This window comes from Sceloporus occidentalis, unplaced genomic scaffold (assembly GCF_023333645.1).
Source record: "Sceloporus occidentalis isolate IW3139 unplaced genomic scaffold, rSceOcc1.0.p SCAF_4, whole genome shotgun sequence".
Classification (NCBI taxonomy): domain Eukaryota; kingdom Metazoa; phylum Chordata; class Lepidosauria; order Squamata; family Phrynosomatidae; genus Sceloporus; species Sceloporus occidentalis.
The window spans coordinates 52086430-52105872 of NW_028316984.1; the positions used below are offsets into that span (position 1 = coordinate 52086430).

The following is a 19443-nucleotide window of genomic DNA, read 5'->3' on the forward strand; positions in this document are numbered from 1 at the left end:
AACTCTGATCATCTTTGCTACGTTGAGGGCTTCTAAGCAATATCAGGGTGAAATGCCTGAAGTCAGGTCCTAATCTTTGTAAAGATATTGGACCAGATTAGTGTTGTGGTTGTTTTTTAAACAGCCAGTAGTCTCTTAAGGATAAACGCAGATGTACATTAATTGTACATGTGTATGTTTATTTTCAATCACTGTGAAGGCTGGAATTCACTTCACCCCTCCCACAGTTCCCATCCCAGTTCCCAACACAGATTGCAAACCCTTAGCAGGGCTACAGTAGGTCTGGTGGAAATGTTGCTAAATGGCTTAGTGCAGCAGTATCTCCACATGGGGAACTATATGCTACATCAAGCAGTATTGGATTGACACCAATGTCTATTGGCTTAACATGTTTAGAAGCCCCCAAACATACCTAGCCACAGCAGCAGACAGGACTGAATGAATGTAAATTCCAGTTTTATCATTTTAAAACTCTATTCTCCTTCAAAACAATACACTTTAATGTACATAGTCATAAATGCATATATGAAACATATGAAAGAAGCACAGCAGGTCTATTAAATTACAGATTTAAAGCCTGCCTACTTACTGCATTTTCTATGGTTGTGTTTGCTTGCCACTAAAAATAAAACCCATTATCTGTCATTTAAAAAGAACCCCCAAAGAAGTCTATTTATCTTTCTGTTGGTTGAGAACTAAAATTATAATATCGCTAGGCAGACTTGCATACTGATCAGTTCCAGCATATATTGCTATAAATGTATCATATTTCAATTTTAAGCAAAAAGACACCTTCCATTTTTTTTCTTTTCTTGTTTGCATTACACACTAAGCATGTGTACTTACTCATGCTGATCACCCTCAAGAATATTTTTTCATTGCTACATTTTCTATTTCAGTTTTCTGACTTATAGTGGGGTTTTTTTGGAAATCATAAAGGATTTGAGTTGAGAAAGAAGAGGGTAGACATGGTTTAAACTGCTCTTGCAAATATTTATCTTTCAATTTTAATCAGAACCACATTACTACATGGTTGCCAGAATTTGTGATCAAAGGAACCACAATTACAGATCAAATGCTAAACTTTGAGATTAAATTATAATATGACTGCTAAACTTCAATATCTAGAATAGGGATGAGCAACTGCTTTGGAGGCCAATTTTGAACCCATGACTTCTGCCAAATGAGAGAGGGGGGGGGGGAGGACCAAAAGAGAACATACCAATGCATTTTGTATTGGAAATCAGTGAAAAATATGTTCAGGAAGTCACCTCTGGTTTTCATGTCCTTATAAACCTTGTAAGATTTTTGAAGGATGGATAATTCTAAACTAGCCTGTTTGGCCTAGTTTGGGGTGGCTTTTCCTGCAAATTTAAAAAAAAAATATTTAGGGGATTTAGAGCACAGAAGCAGCAAAGGGGCGGGGGGAGATGGGGGACAGCATAATGCCTGCAGGCCACACTTTCCCCATCCGTGACCTAGAGCTAAGCTAGCAAATTCTTCTAGATCCTTAGTGTTTGGTCTCTACCAAGTCCAAAGATTTAACCAGAATATTAGAAATGCATCTTTGGGGTATTTTACTTCTTGAAAGCATGTTAGATGGGTTGATTTTTTAAAACAATATAACTGCACATATCCTCTAAAAATATAAAATAATATGCATACTATACAGGAAATCAGAAAGTCATGATGGAACACAATCAACTGCTTCTGATGGCACTTGGTTGTTGAACAATTCATTCTCTGATACAAGCATTTTACGGATGCACCAGAGTCCTTTTAACGAAACCAAAAAAAGAAGGGGGAAAAAAGGAAAAGCATCTGTGCCAGGATAAAAGCCCCAACACAACTGGCACAGCATAGTCCAACTCAGTCAGTCAGTGATAGAGATTGAGTAGCAGACGCATACTGTCAGCCTAGGTGCATGTGTTAGATACACTGTACATAGTTTTCAGAAGAAAAGTAGGGTTTGGGGCACACTTCTGTACACATGGAGATTCTACAAAGCTGAAAAATTCTGAACCCAGTGCACTGCAGATGACTATAGGATGCATACAATGAACAGACGCACAGATCGAGTCCAAGAAGGAAAAGAGATGGTGAGCTGATTATGAATTTTCATGTGCGAAATGGAACCTGTTTGTTTGGGGAAGAAAAAGTTCAAAATATGTTAATTCCACTTCTGAAAAAGTGGTATTCACATACTGGATGTCTTAAATAAATTGATACAATGAAGATCTATTTATATTGTAACTTCAGAGCAGCAGTGCCTGATGACATACAGAGTAAGGACAACCTTCTATAAGCGGGACAGCCTGCTCTAAGATATCTTTGGTATGTTTTGATCATTTTAAAAAATAGATCTTATCATTCAACAAAATAATGAAGCTGTTTTCCTTACAAAGCAGCAATCAAAATCTAATATCCCAACAGAGATTCAGCCACTAACAATTGAGAAAAGCAGTAAATCAAAGACTGGACAAATTAACTGAAAGACCATTGAATATCCATTGAAAATCTATTCAGGTCAAAATTCAAGAGACTTCATCTGGCAAGCTTCTTTGGGAAGGACATTTCACAGAAGTGATGCCACCATAGAGAAAGTTCTGGTCTGCTGTAGCCCCAATCTGATCCCCAAAGGCAACAACATGTGAAGCAAAATTTCCTTAAAATAATCTAGGAGAAGATAATCATTTTCAACTGGTGTTAAGTTTTTTTTTTTTAAAGTTTCTTTTGAATATCTCCTTGGATTGTACTCAGAAACAGACTAGTCTGTTACTGTGATATGATGAAGAGGACATTGGCCTTGGACTGGTAAGGACCAGTTGAAAGCCACCCTTAGTTGTGACACATACTGAATAGCCTTGGAAAAGTCATTGTGTCCCTATCCAAGTTCTTTACTGGGAAGATGGTCAGAATACAAATTAAAACAATTGCAATACTCCTTGCTCCCACAAGGCTGCTTTGCAGTACCCCTTTGTGGCATTTCAAGTGTTTCAAAAGCAGAAGACCAACAGTTAAGATTAGCCTATTATATCAATTCTGTTCGATCTATTGGAATCCATTTCATAATGAGTGTACAAAGTGTATAATCCAATATGTGATGGAGGCTATTGTCTCAAGTATTTTTGTAGCTTGTCACAGTTCAACTGTGTTTGTTCGGGGTCTTTTTATATTATTGTTGCTTTTTTCTTCTTCTATGCCTTTTCAACACCAAGTAATTCAATATAGTTAGAATTATATTGGGTAAGCATGATTCTTTGACTTGGGTTTCTGCACCTGTTCTAATTGAGCAGATTCTCTCTTTCATGCAGACTGTTTCTTTAAGACATACAAAAGAGGTAAGTTCATTTTTACATTGCCTTGAAAGTTCTTGTGGGGAATTCATGTAAAGGCTGTTTACACAGCTTTTATTATACATTCTATCATACATTTTCCTGTCTCTTTCCAAGTGCTGGTTACTTCACTGGCAAGGCCAAAAAAAAGAAAAAAGAAAAGAAAGCTGTCATATGGCAGACCGCATGAAAAAACAGCAAACTCTGACTATGGCATAGAAAACTTTATTTTAAAAACACTGGGGCCAAAACATGAGTCTGTAACAGGGTCTCCAGCTTTGTCTCTTGCTCTTGAGTAGGAGGAGACCCCAAAGACTATCCACCTGCCACCCACTCATTTAATCCACACGACTCAGTAATTTAGTGGAAAGTTACTGAGGGGTTTAACTTGTACTTTTTCCACCTCTCACTCTGTAGAGACTTTGTCTTTTTCACCCTGTGACAGATGAGAATCCTATACACATATGTAGGCTCACATCAAGCAAAGGTGCATGACAAGAGCATGGAAAAGAGAAGATCTTTAAACGGAAGCTTTTATTCTAGGCAAGCAATCTTACATTAGCACAGAGCATCTTGTAAATGAAGACATTTTTCTTCAGGCATTACTTAGGAGTAGTTATAAAGTTACGAAAACAGCCTCAGTCACATTCAGACGAGATTAGAATAAATATAAATCATAATGTGACTAGCTGAATATTCCTATGCTTGTCACAATACATATGGTGTTTGGATTCTCAAATGGTCATGGGAGGCTGGACCCCTTTGTTCAGCCTATGACCAATCTCCTCCGGTGAAGGTGAGGCAAGCAGCATTCTCACACCTCTCCATCAGTCCGAAAGTCTCAGTCTCTTTGTCTCCCTCTCTGCCTCATGGCACCCTGAGTTTTTAGAGCCTCTCACATAGAAACATCTAGAAGCTTCTACACTTCTCCCCACCTGGACATCCTCATTGGACAATTGTCTCTCGTGATCTTTGTTGCTCCTTGGTGATGCTGATCTCCCAATAAATTTAACTTAAAACCAACACATTTGTAACCCTTTACCAGGAGGAGAGACTATGTCCCTCAACTGTATTGCCCAGATAATGGGAGAGCCCATTTTCACATTGCCAAAATGAAATGAAGTCAGTTCTTGACATAATTTTATTTATTTAATTAATATGTTGGCCTTTCTCCAAAGGTGGCTCATTCCCCACACCTAAAGACATAAGGGGGGAAATGCCTTTCCATGTCTCTTGGCTACCCTGGCCAGTGAGCAAATAAGTAAGCAATGCCACCTAGAAGAAAGCCATGGCGACATGAGGACACAACACAGGAAGTGGCAGCGGAGTGGGGAGGTGGGAGGTTGAAGATATGGGCCAAGGTACAGGCAAGGAAAGGAGACTGAAAGGAGCAAGGGGAACAACACTGTAGGAGATTTTTGCACTAGCATTGTCATCCTAGGAGGCAGAAGGGGAAAGACTTGTAGACCAGCAGCAGAAGCAGCTTCAAACTCACAAATAATCAGTTCCGCAAAGGAAAAACCCACAAAAGCTGAGGCCCAACTGTACTACTAATGGTTATTAATCACCTTCTAGCACTTCTATCCTTTACTTAAGGCTGCTGTGTGGGCACCATAGGGAAAATATGGCATAACTGTCCTGGCAATGAGCATTTGTTACAGACATCCCCTGGACCTAACATGCCTTTATTAATGGAAACTGGAATATACCCACCTGAAGCCACCTTTTCCTAGATCTTTTAAACATGCAATGAGATTGATAATTCTATGTCAATTCATGATGAAGTGATCTTTCTGGGAAACAAAGTGGGGAGATGGCATTTGTAAGCTCTGGCTGAGGAATATGGCCTTCTACCTTCTTCGAATCTGACACAATTTCCCTAAGCCAGGGATGAGAAACATGCAGGCTACACATAGCTTCCCTGCCAGCTTTCCATGTGGCCACCATCCAGGTGCCCCACCACCTCTAAAGTGGCAAAATTACTGGATTTTAACATGTAAACAAGTTACATGTAACTCAGTCTTTCCTCATCTAAAACACAGTAGAGCTACCATACTTTTAAAAACTGGTTTTCAAGGCAGTGGCTATGAGTCTCTATTCACATCCCCATTTCTCTGCAAAAACAAAACAAAAACCTACTCTCCTCCAAGTTTTCTATTTGATAGGGGCACTGACAAGGTGACTTAGAAGCATATGCTGAGAACTACAAGATTACTATAAACTCACCTGATATTTATTTCATGTTGTGGTAATATCCTCCTCCTCCTCCCCCTCGAAGGGCATGAATAGCTGTTGGAGAAGATGCTGGATAATGTCCAGGGCGTATAGGCTTGGCTGCAAAGATGAAGATCAGAATAGGAGGTATGGTTTAGGCAAGTGATAGACCATTTTCCATTTTATTTTGATACTTATATGCTATTTTGCCTTCCTGTATAAAGCCCAACATGTCTAAGAGTAAGCACAAAGTAATATACCAAAATGATGAGCATTGTACACAAACTTAATAAAATGATATGTAGAGATCTTGTAGCACCTCTGAGACTAACTTAAATAAAGAATTTGGCAGCATGAGCTTTAGTAGACTTCAGTCTACTTCCCCAGATGCTTTTGGTGGAGTAGAAGCCAGGGATAGACATACATATGCATAGGTATGTGAGAATGTCAATTCAAATTAATAAATTAATAAATTGATATTGAACCTGTTCTGACTGGGCTACAGATCTACCAATTAAGTCAATTAGGTTGCAAGGCAAAAGCAGCAACATCTTAATGGTTGCCGCACTTCTGTGGACCACCACCAACATCCTGCACTGAAATGAAGTTTAATTTTTCCAACTTGCTTTCAAATAGGCTATGAATATATAATTTCCATGGCCTGTTGACTGAAAAGGTATTATTATCTGATAAAATACTGTTTCCCTGTCTAGGATATCTCAGCTGTAGCACTGCAAATCGCAGGTGGCAACTTGCACAGGGAACTAGCAAGCACATCAGAGAGAGAGGAAGTCAAAGGCTTTCATGGCTGGCATCCATAGTTTTTTGTGGGTTTTTTGGGCTATGTGGCCATGTTCTAGAAGAGTTTCTTCCTGACATTTCGCCAGCATCTGTGGCTGGCATCTCTGAAGATACCAGTCACAGATGCTGGCGAAACGTCAGGAAGAAACTCTTCTAGAACATGGCCACATAGGGTCCACAGGAACTGTTCCCATCAGCAGAACCAAGATGAGGTAACTCCTCACCCCCCACACTGTTGTTGTTGTGTGCCCAAGTCATTTTTTTTTTACTTACGGTGACCCTAAGACAAACCTATTATGAGGTTTTCTTGGAAAGTTTCTTCAGAGGGGATTTGCCATTGCCTTCCTCAAAGGATGTGAGAGTGTGACTTGCTCAAAGTCACCTGGCAGGTTTCCACAACTGAACCAGAATTTGAATCCTGGTTTCCAGAGGCACAGTACAATGCTCAAGCCACTACACCATGCTGGCTTCCACGGCATACCCACAAAACCTGTTTTAGCAGGTTTAAGAGTGTGTGCAGCAGAGAGAAAGAAAACCCCATTGGGATGGTGGCACAGTGGGTTTAAGCCACAGATTTACTACACATAATTTTTTTACACAGGAGAAGATAGGGAACTAACAGCATTCATTGAATGTGCTGTGCTTTCTAATAACTCATTCTCTGGTGCAAGAATATTTACCAATCTGAGCAGAATGTGCTCTCCTTGCCATGTTCTTGGCCCTCACTGCCTCTTTAATGCGATCCACCTCCTGCTGGTATCGTTTCCGGTCCCGCATGGCATTTTCTTTGGCTTCCTTCAGTGCGCTCTCCAAGGCCTTCACTCTCTCTGCTGTAGCTCGAAGTCGTTTCTCCAGCTTAGGAAGCTCACAGCGAAGATCTGCATTATCACGTACCAGCTTTAAAAGATTAAACACAAAGCTGATGCTGAGCCATTGTGGTGCGTTTAATTCATTAACATGGGGGGGGGGAGATTAAGGAAAAGAACCCCAAAACATAAAGAAAGGGGGAAAATGCTGCTATTAAGCTTTATTTTCTGAAGACAAAACTCAACCTGACGACAGCGTTGATAAATCTCAATACTTCCACTCCCTTTCCAGCTCCTCGCTCACATTAAAGCTAGAACACTCATAACTGCACTATATCAGATTTATCTGAAGGCAGAATCTGCATGTGAAGCTGTGGGTTCACGTTCATAATGATATTAACATCATGTCTTCTCCCCTCCCTTTCTGCTACTCTTTTCTTAGCACTGATCTATCCTTGCGATCAGTCCTATGCTCATCACTGAGATTTCAATGGCAAGCAAAGAAAGAAGGGAAAAGGGAAGAACAGGGAGGGGGAGAGCAGATTTGAACTAAACAACTCTCATCTTGAGGACACCAAAACAAGCTGCCTCACGATAACACTACAGCTTTAGTGTTTAGACAACCCTTACCTTTTCACTGTCCAACACTCACCATCCCAACCCAGAGATGATACAACCAGTAGGACTGTCACACAGGATAAGTCCATTTCAATCCCTCTGCCTTCTATCTGAAGAACTATCACACAGAAATCCCCCTCAGTAACTGCCACTTACAGCCAAAATGGAAACTATAGTCATTCATAGGTGTCTATAACTGTAGGCACTAGTCCCCTTCATTCACTTCCTTAAAGGCTAAAGCAGATTCATAGACTGCTAGACATGGGAAACTTAGAATATGCCTAAATTTTTATTTGGGTACTCAAACTATAGTTTCCATGTTGGCTGTAAGTGGAAATTACTGAGGGGGGTTTCTGTGTGATAGTTTTTCAGATAGAAGGCAGAGGGATTGAACAAAAAATTAGGCATATTCTAAGTTTCACATGTCTAGCAGTCTATGAATCTCCTCTAGCCTTTAAGGAAGTGAATGAAGGGGACTATTACCCAAACGCAAAGATGGAAACTGTGCTAGAACAGTATGTAAATAGGCTATTAACATGTTAATGCTTGAGTTAGGATTAAAAGTAAACTCAGTTTGGGTTAAGGTTTGGGTCAAAGACAAACTCAAAGCTATGTACTAGAAAATGCCATAGACTCCAAAATTTTATTGAAATGCTTACAATTTCTCCTACATCTGAAGATTTCTGTGCTGATTACAACTTAAAAATTGTTTAACACTATAGAACAAATCAGAATATGAATTGGACTTGTTTTCTCCCTACTGTATTTTCCCCCGTCTTTTCTTTTTTTCTTTCATGGATCTGGAAGGCCCTATAAAGTGGCAAATTCACAATGGTATTTTTAAGGTTTTGCATGGTTTTCTATATTGTCTTTGTTTGTTTGTTTGAAAAGCTGTATGTCAATACCTAGGGGAATCCCTTAGGCAGCCAATATCATCACATTTAGCTGTGGCTTTCCCCCATCCATTTATTCCAAGGCTTCCAATACAATGATGAGTTGTAAAAATTCAGTACAGTTGACTCTTGCTTGCAATTAAAGGCGCAAGAGTGCCCACCAACAGGATAATGGGCAAAGCCAATAATAACCCCACCTGTTTGTGAACCTTTGTAAGTTGTTCAAGGTTGTTTTCCAGAAATGAAATTTTCTGCTTCTGAGCAGCACTTCCACCACCGTCATCACTATCCAATTCCACACTCTGTGTAGGCAAAAAAACAAAATTAGATCCAAGTCTCTGAAGACAGGAAAATATATTATGGTTGAAAACTACAGTGAGTTGCTACCAAAATTTTATTTTCCATTTCCCTGGTTTTCCCTGACCCATTTATGTCTATTTTCCTGATCACCATTCAGGGAAGCCACCCACCCACACTCATACACACCAGTTACATTACAGTAAATAAAGGTTTTATAACTATATACATACTGAAAGGTGTGAGTCTGGTGGTTTGTTTGTTGTTGTTTTACAAGATAGGAGTTTAACTATGAGTTTCTTTGAACACCTACAACTAAGGGAAGAAACATCTGGGTTGAAAATGCACTAAAATTTACATCTAGATGGAAATTTCAGTGCAAATAATTGCTAAACATGGATAATGATGGAATGTTTTTGTCTTAAAGCTAAAATAACAAAAACAATGAAATTTCACTGCATTTTCCTTTAAGATGCAACTTAGCTATAGCCACATCATGACACTAAGGGTCTGAACAGACAGGCCAAAATAAAGCTGCTTCGGGTCTCTTTGGAGGTATGCTGTTTAAGCGCTTAGGACTGGAGCATGGCTTTGGCACAGCTTCTGGCCTCTTAAGATGCATGCATCATTTAAACAGCATACCTCCAAAGAGACCCGAAGCAGCTTTATTTTGGCCTGTCTGTATGGGCCCATACTCTCTTAATTTCTAATCAACTGTTTCTAATTCCACATAGCTGCTTATTCCTCTTTGCATTTTCAAGGCACTGATTTCCTAACTCTGGTTCATTCCTTTCAAGGCATGACCCTGACATATGGAGCTGGGTGCTGTGTATTGCTGGGGGGGGGGGATTTCTAAGAAACTTTCAGTTATTTTATTTCAAGGACAAATGGTGTATCTTTAGTAATAAATCCACTGTGTTTTATGAATGCTCCTCCTACACCTTCTACAGGTTGTACAGGAGGCCTCCCAGTACTGAACCTCTGGTTAAAATGGGCTCTAGCACCTGGATGACTCCTGCACAATCCACAGCAGCTGTGAAAAACCAAGAAATAAAAACCAATCTACCATTATGTTAAATTAATATTTGGTTGTTTAGTTGTTTTAGATTTGGTGTTTGGTGGTTTTTTTAAAAAAAACTTTTGTACTATACGTTTTATTCATTTTTAGAAAATTTGAAAGAGTTGATTTTCTCCTCACCATAGAAATGGATTTCATGGCTGCCTCTACAGTCAGCCCTCCATATCCATGGATTCTGCATCCACAGATCCCACCAGCCACAGCTTGAAAATCTTTTTTTTAAAAATCCAGAAAGCAAAATCTTGATTTTGCCATTTTATATCAGGAACATATAGGCAATGCCATTGTATTTAATGGGACTTGAGCTTCTACGGATTTTGGTATCCACGGGGGGTCCTGGAACCAAACTCGAGCAGATACTAAGGGCCCACTGTAGTCTTTTAAACTATGTACATGAAGTGTAGTGTGCTGGTAGCATGACTGTTCTGTTATTCTGGATAACTTGCAAGTTACTTGCAGTTGCCTATCTTTTACTGTAGCCAGTGGGTATTAATCACTTCCAGACTGAGCCAGATTGACTTGGCAATGTCACACTAAATTGATTTCTTTAGTAGGCCCCAAACATCTTCCAGTATTTTGGCATCTGCCTGATCCTTTCATCCAGCACCACTGTAAGAACATACATTCTAACACTGAAAGTTTATGTCAGGTATAAAGAGACAGGGGCCTTCATCTTAACAAGTTTCAACTTGTTACTGGTCATTAACATAATTTTATCACTGAAGTATCTCACATATTTGTATACCTTGTAACACATAAATGAACTAATTTTATTGCTTGTCTACTTCTGTTGTATTTTAGGGTGACTTTTTGTCAAGCAGTTGGTTTGCTACTACAATCAGTTAGTTTGCTACTACAGACTGCGTTTACTGATCTGGATTTTATGAACTATTCCTTTGGCCCCATTCTTCTCTCCTATATTATGTTTTTTGTTAAGATTTCTTTCCTTGTTTAATTATGTTGTAACTTAGCAACTTGTGGGGAGTTGCATACTTTTATAGTTGCACATTGAGACAGTTTTTTGTATTCACATTTTGATGTTGCTGTTGTGCCTTTGAGTTGTTTCCGACTTATGGTGACCCTAAGGTGTACCTATAACAGGGTTTTCTAGGCAAGTTTCTTCAGAGGGGGTTTGCCATTATCATCCTCTGAGGCTGAGAGTGTGTGACTTGCCCAAGGTCACCCAGTGGGGTTCCATGGCTGAGTGGGGATGTGAACTCTGGCTTCCAGTCAGAGTCCAATGCACAAACCACTACACCAACTTGGCTCTCCACATACTACTAATAGTGTGTGTGTGTGTGTCTGTCTGTCTGTCTGTTCTGAACATATAAGAAAGTTATTTTGATTTACACTTTGTCTGGGCCATTTCAACTGTAGTTTCTGGCCCTTTCCAGAAACCCTTTCCTTCTGTTTTGACAGTCCAAATCTACATAAATAAAAATGTAAATGTCCGTTTGTTCAAAATCTTAAAATCTCCAAAAGTTCTTCACCGATTGCTTTGAAATTTTGACACAACAATCCATTTGAATACACACATCTTTTTATATACCTAATATGTTTTTTACATATAGATGTCACACATGTGACAGGTAAAAAATGTTTTTTAAAAAAAGACAGCACCATCTGTTGGACATAACAGCAACACGCCCCAACAGATATGCCATTTCGATTGCCGTTTGCAATCACCATCAACAAAGCTCGGGCCAATCTTCAGAAATGTGCAGTTTAGGTTTAGACATAGATTGCTTGTCACATGGACAATTATATGTTGCGTGTTGTAGAGTCGGCAAACCAGACAATCTCTATACACAGACAAGGGAACAACAAAAAAATATTGTAGACCCACAAGCATTGTGTAATTAAATATTTTGGAAATGTGCACTTCCTCTTTTCTTTCTTTTCCATTTAACCAGACTGAGCCACAGCAACACTTGGCCGGGTACAGCTAGTGTTCACATAAAGCTAAGGTACATTCACACTCTATTGCAATACAATGGTATTCTTGCTAGATAGCACAACAAAATATTTTGGAGAAAACAAAGAAGAAATGAATGCCTCCCATTCTGTTGAGTAATTCCTTCTTTGCACACAACTTACTTTTTTTACTCTGGTGGTGAGGTCTTGAATAAAGAGTTTGCGTAAATTATGGAGAGTCTGAAGTTCTCTAGCCTGTAAAGATACACACAAACACATTTTAAAGTTATCTTTAGAGATCTATTTCAGTGAAGAAATTCTGAAAAGTATAGAGCAAGCTCTTATGAAAATACAGTCTTATTACTGAAAGTACTTTAAATATGTGATCATAGTATTATAGTGTCCAAAAATGGGATAAACTAATGTAATCACTCTATGAGACAAACTGATACTTCTCAATGTAATCCAAATTAAATGTAAAATATAAATGTAAAAATAATGTAAGCTAATAAATCAGACACTGGTTAGCAACAACAATATTATAAATGTGATGATAATATTAATAAATACCCCCAACCTATCATGGATGCTTAGTGCACTCGATCATCCTTTAAAGTAGATCTTGTATAGAAACACAAGTGCAATACAACATTAACAGCAGCATATCCAGCATCAGTCACTGTTTCTGATTCTCTGCTAGATTAGGCATTGTATAAATTAATGAACATAGTCAGCCTTGACTGTACTAAAGGTATCTGGAAGAGCAGAACAAACTGAATTGAAATTTCTTTTCTCTTCATGTTATCCCTCAGTGGGCAAAGGAAAGGATAATATTCTCAGCTCCGATAATCTGTTTAATGGGTTCCCTTTGCCAGTCTCTATGGAACAGGTCCAGAATCTTCAAACACACAAACTCTATTCAGGCATTAGAAAGTGTGTGGTCTCTCAGCAAGTGGAGTGGAAGCAAAATCAGGGTGTGTGCCAGCTCCTCCATGCATAGAGGGTGACTGTCTGTAGTAGAGGGCCTCCTATATGCTGAAATTATCGGGGTAAATCAGAGGTCTAGGGGGAGAGTAACAAAAATGGGGATAGAGGGGACATAAGTATTGTGCTTATCTCTGCTCTACCTTTCCACATGCAGGGAACACATATCTTCTAACACCTGAATAAGGATATACACAATCAGAAAGATATATCACATGATCACCAGTGTTTAGATTTGGCATTGTAGCCAAGTTGTATTTCATGGCAGACTTGTTTAAAGACTGCAGAACCTGCAAACTATACACAACTTACTCATTATAGGAAGAATATTCCAGAGAAAAGAATACATAATCTGTTTATGGCTCACAACTATTATTCAGACTCAACTGTTTCCTACAAATCAACACTCTAATAGGAAATTACTAAAACCAGGCAACTGAATATCGATATGATAGGCATCTCATTATTCTACAGTATGCAGTCAACTGTTTTTCATATTACATGTTAACCCTATCAGTTGCATATTCCAATCCTACAGATGTCAGTAGAGAAGCCCACATCATTTCACCCTATTTATCACTCAAGGAGGCTAGAGTACAGTCGGCCCTCCTTATAGACGGGCTTGCCTTCCGCGGCAAGCCCCGGCAGAAACAATAGGGCGCATACTCGCCCCGTGCGCCACCGCGAGCACATGCCCCATTATTTTCTATGGGGCTTGAGCATACGCTCTTTTCCGGAATGTGCCCCCGTGTATGGGGAGGGCGAACTGTACTGGAAAGAAAACATGAAAAGTGTTTCAGAAAACATGTTCAACCATTGCCTTTAAGGATAGGCAAAGCAAAATACAGGAAACACTCAAAACAGAAGGAAGAAATAGCTGGTGCGCTCAAACTCTTTAAGTGTAGATTTGTTCAATACATACCACTGTTTCTTCCAGTCCTTTAAGGTCTTCTCTAGCTTGTTCTCTCTTATCATTTAGCAATCTAGACCAAGACAAAATAAGATGCATATGTCATACGGCTCCCAAGAAAGCAATTACAATGTATACATTACTACAATTGAGTGGTCATAGAATCATAAAATTGTAGAGTTGGAAGAGACCACAAGGGCCATCCAGTCCAACACCCTGCCATGCAGGAACTCCCAATCAAAGCATACCCGACAGATGGCCATCCAGCCTCTGTTTAAAGACCTCCAAGGGAGTGTGTTCCACTGTCGAACAGCTCTTACTGTCAGGAAGTTCCTCCTAATGTTGAGGAGGAATCTCTTTTCCTGTACCTTGCATCCACTGTTCCAGGTCCTGTTCTCTGAAGCAGAAGAAAACAAGCTTGTTCCCTCCTCAATATGACATCCTTTCAAATATTTAAACAGGGCTATCATATCACCTCTTAACCTTATCTTCTCCAGGCTAAACATCCCCAGCTTCCTAAGTCGTTCCTCATAGGACATGGTTTCCAGACCCTTCACCATTTTAGTTGCTCTACTTTGGACACACTCTTATCTCAATGTCCTTTTTGAATTGTGGTGCGCAGAACTGGACACAATATTCCAGGTGGGGCCTGACCAAAGCAGAATATAGTGGCACTATTACTTCCCTTGATCTAGACACTATACTTTTATTGATGCAGCCTAAAATTGCATTGGCCTTTTTAGTTGCTGAATCACACTGATGACTTATGTTCAACTTGTGAACTACTTGGACTCCTAGATCTCTTTCACATGTAGTCTTGTTCAGCCAGGTGTCCCCCATCCTGTATCTGTGCATTTCATTTTTCCTCCCTCAGTGCAGTACCTTACATTTCTCCATGTTGAATTTCATTTTGTTAACTTTGGCCCAGATTTCTAGTTTATTTAGATCATTTTGAATTTTGATCCTGTCCTCTGGGGTATCAGCTATTCCTCCTAATTTGGTGTCATCTGCAAATCTGCCCCCAATTCTGTCATCCAAGACATTGATAAAGATGTTGAATAGCATTGGACCCAGGACAGAGTCATCTTCTAGAAAACACTCTGGAACGTCTGTATTGTATAAAAACACCATGGCAAATGGAAGGTTGGCTAGGGTGGAGATCCTGTGCTTTGATTGATTCTCTGTTTCCTATAGTGTCCACACCTTTACATAATATTACAACAGTCAAATATGGAAAGCACAACTGAATTGTTAGCAGAAGACCTACAAGAGCTAAGCTGTTCTAGTCTGTATGTACCTGCATTAAGATTCTAAGCAAGCTTGCAGGCTAGTGTCTAAACTAGTTACATTAGCAGATGGCCTGGAAAATGTGAGAAGTGGGTGCTGATTTTCCCAGTATTTAAACAAACAAAGAAACAAGACAACCCTTCTCTTCTCTCAAAGAACAAAGCAACAAAATGTTGGAAGCATGGAGTGTTCCTGTTCAGGATTTGAACTAGCAGCATCCTTCTGGAGAAACACAGTGTTGCTAACTCACCCTGTAATTTCTTTTTTTAAAGGGTAAAATACAAATAAATTCAAATAAATAAATGAAATACTCAATTATACTTGGTCCACTATTCACTATTCTGCAGTTACTGAAGTATGCAGTCTTCACTGGTCTACTTTTGGAGCTCTCTCCACTACCAAGCCTCCAGTTAAGAACAGCAAGCAACAGCCACACTGAAGAAAGAAGCATCACCTGCCCTCTGCCTCTGAACAAATGGACCTATGCTCACTGAGAGAAGCAGAATCCAGAGCGATGGAGATAAGATCCACTATACTGCAATGGCTAGAGGGCTGGTCTGGAACCTCCGATTGCCCGTTCAAGTCTCCAAGAAGCTCACTGGATGGCCTTAGATCAGTCACTATGTCTCTTCATAATCTGACCTACCTCACAGGGCCTTTTGTGAAGACAAAAAGGAGAGCCTGGCATGCCACACTCAGCCCAGAGGAGAAAAGTGGAATATGAAAGAAATAAAAGAATAGCAATAGCAAGTACATTTCTATCCCTCTTATCAGTGAACTAGCACTCCCTAACCAGTTTACAATGTGTAAGCCAATTGCCCCCAACAAGCTGGGTACTCATTTTTGCAACCTACAAAAGGATGGAAATCTGAGTGGACTTTGGAGCCCTGCCTGGGATCGAACTCACAACCTTGTGGCTGTAGTACTGGCATTTAACCATTGCACCACCAGGGCTTCTTCACAGAAAGACACAGATATCAGGCAACAATGGATGGCACACAACAAAGGGGAATAATAAACACTGTAGCATCAGCAGCTACGTAAAGATACAAGTCCCTCTTGCCACCCTCACTTTTTAGATACCCTCTAACCACAATCCTGTTTCAAGAACAAATACAGAGGCCTTTTCGCCGTATACTTTCTGGATGGTAAACACTCAGGATTTTTTTCCATGGAGGAGTTTGGCAGAAACACAACAGGGCATCCATCCAATTTCATTAGATTTCTGTCCAGGACAGGTCAGCCAGGGAAACAAGAGGCATGCTTGCCCCAGAGAACCAGGGATGGCTGCCCAGATGCAGCCCTGTTTGAATGTGAGTTGTTAGTCATAATAAGAAGAGGTCACTCTGTTAATTTACATGAGCTTTTCCAGCTTCTTTTCCCGTTCTTGATCTTCGATTTTTAATTTTTCATAGTCAGAGCTCAGTTTTTCTTGTTCCAGTTGCAGCTTCTGATTCATACTGAAAGAAAAAGAAAAGTCTCTAGAATCAAAATATTACTGGAAGGAGAGGACTCTTCCATCAACCTTAATAGCTGCATCAAAATTACCCAACACTGAGTGTGAGAAGTTACGTAAGTGAGGAGTTACATAGCTAGATATTCTGTGCTTTAAGAGAATTTACATTTCAACAGAAATAATATACTGCAATTCTTACTTCATTATTGAACCTTCCTTATCTTATTGATGTAAGTAAATAATTTAATTCCTGCATCCAAATATCCCTTTAATCTCAATCATTTCAAATATAAAAAAATGTATTGGGAAAAGATGGGAGAGTCAACCAGGAGGCATAAAAGTGAACTTACTCTCTGATTTCATCAATGGTTTTCTGCTTCTCCTCAATTTCATCTCGCAGCCTAGACAGCTGCTTCTGGTGAGCTTCCCTGTGACTCTCCATCTGCTGTTCCAGTGTCTTCTGTTTACAGAAGAGGGAATAAGATAATATATTATACATATTTACCTCACTGAAATTGTATTATTGTACAAAACACTGTCAACTGGCAAGATTTTTTAAAAATCTTTTTTAAAAAAACTTCTCTTCTTTCAAGGAACAAGAGGGCTTGCCACAAAAATATTAAAGCTATACTATGAGCATGCAATGGCTCTGTGGTTCCGATAGATCGAAAGCCTCTTTGTATCTTTAGAGGGTGACTAGCTCTAGTACAGCTCCTGTTCCAGGAATTTGTTTTTGGTCTGTTTAGGGCAGCAGTGGGAACTGTATGGCCTGCAGCTTGCCAGAGGCCTTTCGTGTGATCCCTGGAATCTTCACTTCCCCCAGCTGCATTTTTAACACACAGGATAACTGTGCTTCTGGAAGGCTCCAGGCTGAAATATGTCTCCCAAACCTTGTTCCTGTAACCACCCACTCACCCACATTGCTGTGTTCCTTCAAATCATTTCTGACTTATGGCAACACTAAGGTGAACTTATCACAAGGCTTTCTTGGCAAGATTTGTTCAGAGGGAGGGTGCCATTGCCATTACTTTTCACAAAACTAGAAGTGCCATGTGAAGTGGTATAGGAGGAAGCAGGACAAGTGCAGCATAAGTATCCTCTCTGGCTGTCTCTAGAAATGAATTAAGGAGTACAGCAAGTGATGGAACCATACTGTTAGGGTAATAACATACACTTTAAGGCCTGATTTATTGTGCAGTGAATGTTCCAGTGCTAATTCCCTTCATGTTATACCAGCAATCAAATTGCACAGCACGAACTGTCATGGACAACTCTTCAAACTGTTCTTGTGACTTCAACAGTCCCCTCCCACAAAAAATGGTTTCCATTTCTTTCAGTCTATGTAATATTTCCCATGTCTGTGCATTCCTTGGAGTGTTTTGGTCAGCCCTAGAGTACTCATTCAGCTTCTAAACCAGTGATCCCCAAACTGTGCCCTTTAAGAGATTTTGGACTTCAGCTACATTGGCCAATAGTCTGGGATTCTGGGAGTTGAAGTCCAAAAGCCCTTAAAGAGCACAGTTTGGGGACCACTGCTCTCTAAACCATCATTTTAAAAACATGAATTGGGAGGGCATGTATTACATTTACCTGCTGAGTGTGTCTCCTGTTAGCAATGAGTCCAATTATAAAGGCAAAGTGAAGCATACTATAACTATCGACTGCTCTCTTATACAGAAAACCTACCTCTCCTGTTCATGTTAGCATGAAAGCAGTGCAATTGCTACTGGATTAGGACTAGCATGAAGCACAGTCACCTGTCAATCCCTGTACAATTAGACTATGACAGGCATGCGGAGAGAGATGTTTTTGATCTATTGTTTAAAGTGCAGAATTATATGTGCATCTCAGGACACAATTTGATCCAAATTATCACTTTTGAGAACTGTCCTTGGTGAGGAATTGACCTCATGATTGCAGTACATGTAGAAATGTAGAACTGGAAGAGACCTTGGGGAATATGTTACCTTCATTTCCTCAGCATCTTGCAGCAAGGTCAAATGTTCCTTCTCTTTATCTTTGAAACTGACTTCATGCATTTTTTCTGTTGACAATAAATATTAGAGTTGAGCAACTCCTGTTTAATGTGATACAAGTTCAACAATATGTTACATAACTCACTAAACAGTCTGCAATTGTACATATATTTCTCCTGGCTTTTTTTACAGTGGCTTTTTTTACAGTGCCCTTTACAGTGGCAGCAAAACTGAAGGGAATCCATTTTCTACACTGACAGCTGTTTTAATGGAACAAATTATACATTGTACACTTCAAGATATGCTATGGATACCTTTTCCAGAGCCAACTGTCCTGCCAAAAATACAAGAAAAACATAGGCCAGAAACCCATTAGGTACTTAAAATGGATCTCACTGCCTCTGACTAGCAACATTTCTTCCTTCTGTATCCCCTGTTTACTCTTTAAAACCTGCTACAAGTTGAGTCTCCCTTATCCAAAATGCTTGAGAACAGAAATATTCTGGGTTTTGGATTATTTATTTTTCAAATACCTGTATTTACATATATGTACAGAAAGATATCTTGAAGATGGGAACCAAGTTTAATCACTAATTTTTTATGTTTTGTATACACCTTATTCACATAGCCGGAAAATAGTTTATACAATATTTTTAAATAACTGTGTGCATGAAACGAAGTTTGTGTACAAAGAACCATCAGAAAGCAAAGGTGTCACTATCTCAGCCACCCATGAAAGAACCTTTGGTTTTTCAAGTGTTTGGAATCCCAGATAAGGGAAACTCAACCTGTAAAAGGTTCCCAGACCTCTAAGGCAAGTTTCAGAGTGCACAAAGGCTGTAGGGGAGAAGGGGATTGCTGATTCTTGTGAAAG

The 19443-nt window shown here is 39.6% G+C and overlaps 1 protein-coding gene across 1 annotated transcript in view; it reads right to left on the bottom strand.

Annotated features, from left to right (window-relative positions):
- Nucleotides 1-1342: 1342 nt before the first annotated feature.
- KIF5C (kinesin family member 5C) overlaps nucleotides 1343-19443 on the bottom strand; it is a 95537-nt gene continuing 77436 nt past the window's right edge. The window contains exons 18-26 of the mRNA XM_089520057.1: nucleotides 18561-18637; nucleotides 16944-17053; nucleotides 16496-16597; nucleotides 13863-13923; nucleotides 12140-12211; nucleotides 8865-8969; nucleotides 7031-7247; nucleotides 5562-5669; nucleotides 1343-2136 (exon numbers count right to left, since the gene is read on the bottom strand). Coding sequence (XP_089376183.1) covers nucleotides 5569-5669; nucleotides 7031-7247; nucleotides 8865-8969; nucleotides 12140-12211; nucleotides 13863-13923; nucleotides 16496-16597; nucleotides 16944-17053; nucleotides 18561-18637 — 845 coding nt within the window. The 3' untranslated portion in view covers nucleotides 1343-2136; nucleotides 5562-5568. The remainder of the gene's footprint in view (nucleotides 2137-5561; nucleotides 5670-7030; nucleotides 7248-8864; nucleotides 8970-12139; nucleotides 12212-13862; nucleotides 13924-16495; nucleotides 16598-16943; nucleotides 17054-18560; nucleotides 18638-19443) is intronic.